General features: G+C 43.9%; 1 protein-coding gene and 1 pseudogene across 1 annotated transcript in view; one reads left to right on the forward strand and one right to left on the reverse strand.

The window, feature by feature from the left end:
- Positions 1–788, forward strand: part of LOC101784525 — a 9,007-nt pseudogene extending 8,219 nt beyond the window's left edge.
- The window catches only part of LOC101784925, a 12,950-nt gene extending 11,126 nt beyond the window's left edge, over positions 1–1,824 (reverse strand). The window contains exon 1 of the mRNA XM_004977185.4: positions 1,648–1,824. Within this exon, the coding sequence (XP_004977242.1) occupies positions 1,648–1,765 (118 nt within the window). The 5' untranslated portion in view covers positions 1,766–1,824. The remainder of the gene's footprint in view (positions 1–1,647) is intronic.
- Positions 1,825–4,987: the final 3,163 nt, after the last annotated feature.

A 4,987-nucleotide genomic window follows, 5' to 3' on the forward strand; every position in this document is an offset into this window, starting at 1 on the left:
TGATTGATGATGAAGCAAACAAATGCCGTGCATAAGGAAAAACTGTTACTCGTAGCTGTATATGATAAAATGGTTTGGAAAGGGGATTTATTTGACAAACAATGTAATTAGGAGCAAACATATGGGTAACTCACATAGATCTCAAGCCAATATCGGATTGAAACGGGGTTCATATTAACATTTAATATTATCTTTTATTCTTTCTAAAATAAAATCAGTAGGTTTTGTAAACAACAGGATCTAAAACGGATGACCCACATCATGGCGTTCTTCTAAATTAAAGAATGTAGGACTACTGTTGCTTCATGTTGTTGACAACTAAACAATCTCTGGTCATTTTCAGGTCGTATGAGGCAAAGGTTGCTTTTCTTGAGTCTTCAAACACTAATTCACTTACAGAATCAGCTGAGGATGATGTAACTGGAGCACAACCACTACGATTTAGTCAAAAGAGACCTCGCAAAATAATCTGCCGAATAAATTGCTTTGTATGCAAGGAGGCTTCAACATCTGGACAAAATTCAGAATGAGATTGCAGACAGCTCCATAACAATATGCGAGAACCCAAAGTGGGTCTGGTCCGAAGGACGTTTCCTCAGCGTTGGTGCAGCTGTCATTTCATGCCGTAATGAAAGAGCACCTGATGGCCTGGTAGCTGATGCACACCTCTCAGATGGTTTTCTTCATCTTCTTCTCATCAGAGACTGCCCTCTTCCCCTTTACTTGTGGTGAGTGAAATGTTACTGTCTTGCTGAGCCCATGATCCAACTTCTTCCAGACTTCAGAGTATTTTTTATTGGAATTTGTAAATCTGTTTCTCGGCACATAATAAAACCGATAAAAAACTAATTCATAGAACTTATTTAATTGCATTTGAATTGGAACTTGAAACCTTTTCATATCTATTGTCTGTATGCATGGGTGAATCTTAAGGCACCAGAGAATGTCAAATACAGGCTAAAATATGGTTTAATTCATTCCTGAGCTAGCTTTAAATATTAGAAACTATCGTAAATTGGAATTATTCTATAGTTCTCTATTTGCAAATTCATTACTTAATAATGATCTAATCGGCTGTGTACTGAGTAAAGTTGATAAGTGGGTCCCCTTGTCAGAAGGCTCCCGCCCTGGCCCCGGTCGTCCGCTTGACCGTGCTAGAGCCGCCTCCCCGACCCCGGCCGTGCCATCTGGCCTCCGCCCCGGCCACGCCGCGTGAGCGTGTTCATATCCCTATCCCAACTGCGCGGAGACCGCACACACAACAAACCGCCCAAGCAATGTGATAAAAAAGCTACACAACACCATAAAAAATGTGGTGTGCTACATAACACGATAAAAAACATCACAACGTCGTTTTGCCGTAGCAACGCACGGGCATCTTGCTAGTTCTTTCTAAAATAAAATCAGTAGGTTTTGTAAACAACAGGATCTAAAACGGATGACCCACATCATGGCGTTCTTCTAAATTAAAGAATGTAGACCTACACCCCGTCTGGCTAGACAGATCGACCTCCTACCATTGATCTCAAGCACCAGTCCCCAGCAAGTTCACGCGTCTAATTATATATGCCTCCTTGATATTAGAAAAGAAACGAATGCTTGATCAAGACGAGGAAAAGCAAGAGAGATGTGCAGGTGAATACGTACTCTCGGCCTCGAAGGGGATGGCGCCGTTTCTGCCGAACATCCAGAGCCAACTCTTGCGGTGCAACTCAAAGCAACGTTCCGGCCCCAGCTCCTCCTCCTCCTCCTCATCCGTCTCCATGGCACGGGCGCGGGCGCAGGGAGGCCGGAGGACGGCCGGCGGCGCGGGCGAGGGGCGGAGGACGGCCGGCGGCGGCGGGCGAGGGGCGGAGGACGGCCGGCGGCGGCGGGCGCGGGGCGGAGGTGGCCGGCGGCGGCGGGCGCGGGGCGGAGGTGGCCGGCGGCGGCGGGCGCGGGGCGGGGCGGAGGTGGCCGGCGGCGCGTGCTGGCGCGTAGGGCGAGCGGATAAGGGAAGCGGTGAAAAAAAAGGATGCAAGCGGATGCCAGCGTAGGGGGTGGCGTTGCGTGAAGAAAGAGAGTTAAAGAAATGAAGGAAAGAGAAAAAAAAAGGAACGGAGAAAAAAAAGGAAAGGAGAAAAAAGAAAAGAAAAGAAAAAAAAAGAAAGGGGCATTATGGACATTTCCCATTTTTAATCCATGTCCATCTAGAAGAAGCCGTTTTGCCAAACGTAGCATCCAGACAAGCTGAAGCCAAAAAAGCTACTCCATCGAAGAAGCCAAAAAAAGCTGCTCCATCGAAGAAGCCACAGCTGCAGCCATTTAGCCACAGCCGCAGCCCTGCCAAACGAGCCCTTAATTTGCACTGGATTGCTTAATTTGCACTGTATACGTAGCCTGCTACCCCGTAGGCACCAGCTACCTGCAGGTGTACCGGCCCGTGTGAAATACTAGAGGTAGAGAAGAAGCATGCGTACAGGAAACTACAACTTGGTATTTATAATTGTTCCAACACAATTTGCATGGTTCTCTACTAGCTAGGCTACAGGAGTACTTTTCCTAATTGAATCAAATGTGATGGGCAGACGCCGACTGTTCAGTAGAGTGGTTGATGGGCTTATGGGGTGTTTGATTCTTGGTCACACTTTGGCACACCTAAGCTTAGGCAAGTTTGATCAATTGGTAGGTGTTTGGTTGGCAACTAACTTTAGGCAATATTCCACATGTCATAGAGTTAAAAAAAATATAGCAAAATTCTCTTTGCTATGGTAAAATGTGGCTTCAAATTTCTTTGCTTTGTGTGGTTTGCCACACTTGACAAAGGATAGGTGTAGCAAATGGTGACTAGCAACCAAACATCGCTGACTTGGGTGATTTGTTTTTTAGATCGAGGGAGTATGCATGTTTGTCTAATTTGATCATATCATATCACGAGACGAATTAATATCATTGTCAAATTCCTTATGAACTATCCAAATCCAACTATTTAGGCATGTTGTCTTTTCTTTTTCCTTAGGCCCCGTTTGGATCATTGGAATTGAATTCCATCCTAATAATCATAATTTAGACACAAATTAATTAAGCTAATATAATTGTATGTGGAATATAGTTGTATATTATAGTTGGTGATATGGGAGAGATACTTATATGCTGCACTTCTACTATAGAGAAGCGAGTCCAAGAGCGTGCTATAAGAATTGAATTCCATTCTAATAACCATAATCTATAGAATCAATTTCCATCTCCCACCCTATGAATTTAAGATAGGCTTATATCTAAACTTTGGAAAGTTGTGGAATGCCACATTCCAACATAAATTAGCCTACTCCATTAAATAGATTTCAATTCCTTCAAAATGAAGGAACCAAACGGGACCTTAGCGTAAATTTACGGCATGCAAAGTAATTGAGACTAGCAAATGTATTTTGACCAGTTATCTTTAAGCTAATTAAGTAGGCCCTCCTAGTGGTCCAAAGCGAAGGATTGCACTTATTTTAGGATTTTTTTTGAAGTGTTAGAATTGCGGTTTTTATTAGGTGAATGGAGTATGTGAAAGTTTTCAAGATGGCCACGAAATAAATGGACGAAGCCCAAGTTAGGAACAGAAAATGTAAATGAATGAAACAAAAGTGGTGAAGAGGGTAAATAATCAAGATTTGCCACGAAACCAGTGTACCGAGGGGCTCATGTTGAACATGGCAGCTTGACGAAGCCCAACAGAGCAGGTGGTAAATATCTTATTTTCTCATGAAATGCAATAGAGAGTAACCAGCAGGTGGCAGAAATGTTCATCGCACACACTCATCAGTTGGATGAATTATACCCTCCGTCCTCAAATATATGATGCTTAGGACAAGCAAATTAGTCAAATTTGTTTGTACTAAACTTCATATATTTATGGATGGGGGTAGTAGTTGTTTATGTAACATATAAATCAAAATGGATACCGACTCGACAAAGAACTAGATATAATCAGGGCTAGAGGTTTACATAAATTAAATCTGCATGGCAGCATAACCACAACAAGTCCTGACTACAAAACAAGTACATAATAACTTAAACCACCTGAAGGAAGCACCACTAGTATGCCAGGTAATAGCATCACCAAGTCAGTGGCAGAGTCATGTCGTGGTACGATGACACACAGTTCTGAAGTAATCTAAAGAAGAACAGACCATGCAACCACCATGTGCAGGCTCGAGGATCCAATGTGAAAATAGCCTTCATCTCTCCGGGCTGACTTAGCTACAAAACCAAACTTCTTCTCAAGCTTAGTGCTGCTCTCGCCAGCGTCACCTAGCTGTTCAGCCTTGATGCCAAGGATCAGTTCAGCCCTCTCCTCCACGACGACTACTCGGCGCTGCAGTGTGACCTCCCCATCCTCGTTGACGAACACCTCCTTGCCTCTGGTGTCCAGCAGCACTACATCCTCACCAATGCTCGTGTTGCAGGCAGTGAGGCGTGCACTAAAGTTGCCTGATCCCTTGCTGATGCGGGCAGTGATGGTCGCCTCCACGGAGCGCTTGACATGAGCGTACCTGACCTCCACTGTGCTATGCTTGCTTGAAAGCACCTCTGTTCTGGTGTAACTGAGACTGCCTCTGTAAGAAATGTTGTTGTATCCAAAGAAATCCAAGCATAAAATCTTGTCATCTTCAGGCAATGAACTCCCTTTGTCCTTCACTTTCAGGTCAATCTCAAAAACAGGCTCATCCCACAGCAGATAGATCGGCTAGGACCTGTAAGTTCCAAAAGACAATCCTGCATACAGTGGCACACAAATTAAAGGCCAGCAAATTTCAATTGCCTTTAGGAACACCATCACTAAAGGTGCATCAGCAGCCAGACAAATTAAAGGCCCGCAATTTCAATTTGCCTTTGGGAACACCATCACTAAAGGTGAATCAGCAGCCAGCAATTTATTTCACAGTGATGCACATACAAACCACTTGAATAGCATCTCTAAATGAAGATTTAAGATCAGGAATGTGCCCACCTACTGAAA

Source organism: Setaria italica, chromosome VII (genome assembly GCF_000263155.2).
Source record: "Setaria italica strain Yugu1 chromosome VII, Setaria_italica_v2.0, whole genome shotgun sequence".
Lineage (NCBI taxonomy): Eukaryota > Viridiplantae > Streptophyta > Magnoliopsida > Poales > Poaceae > Setaria > Setaria italica.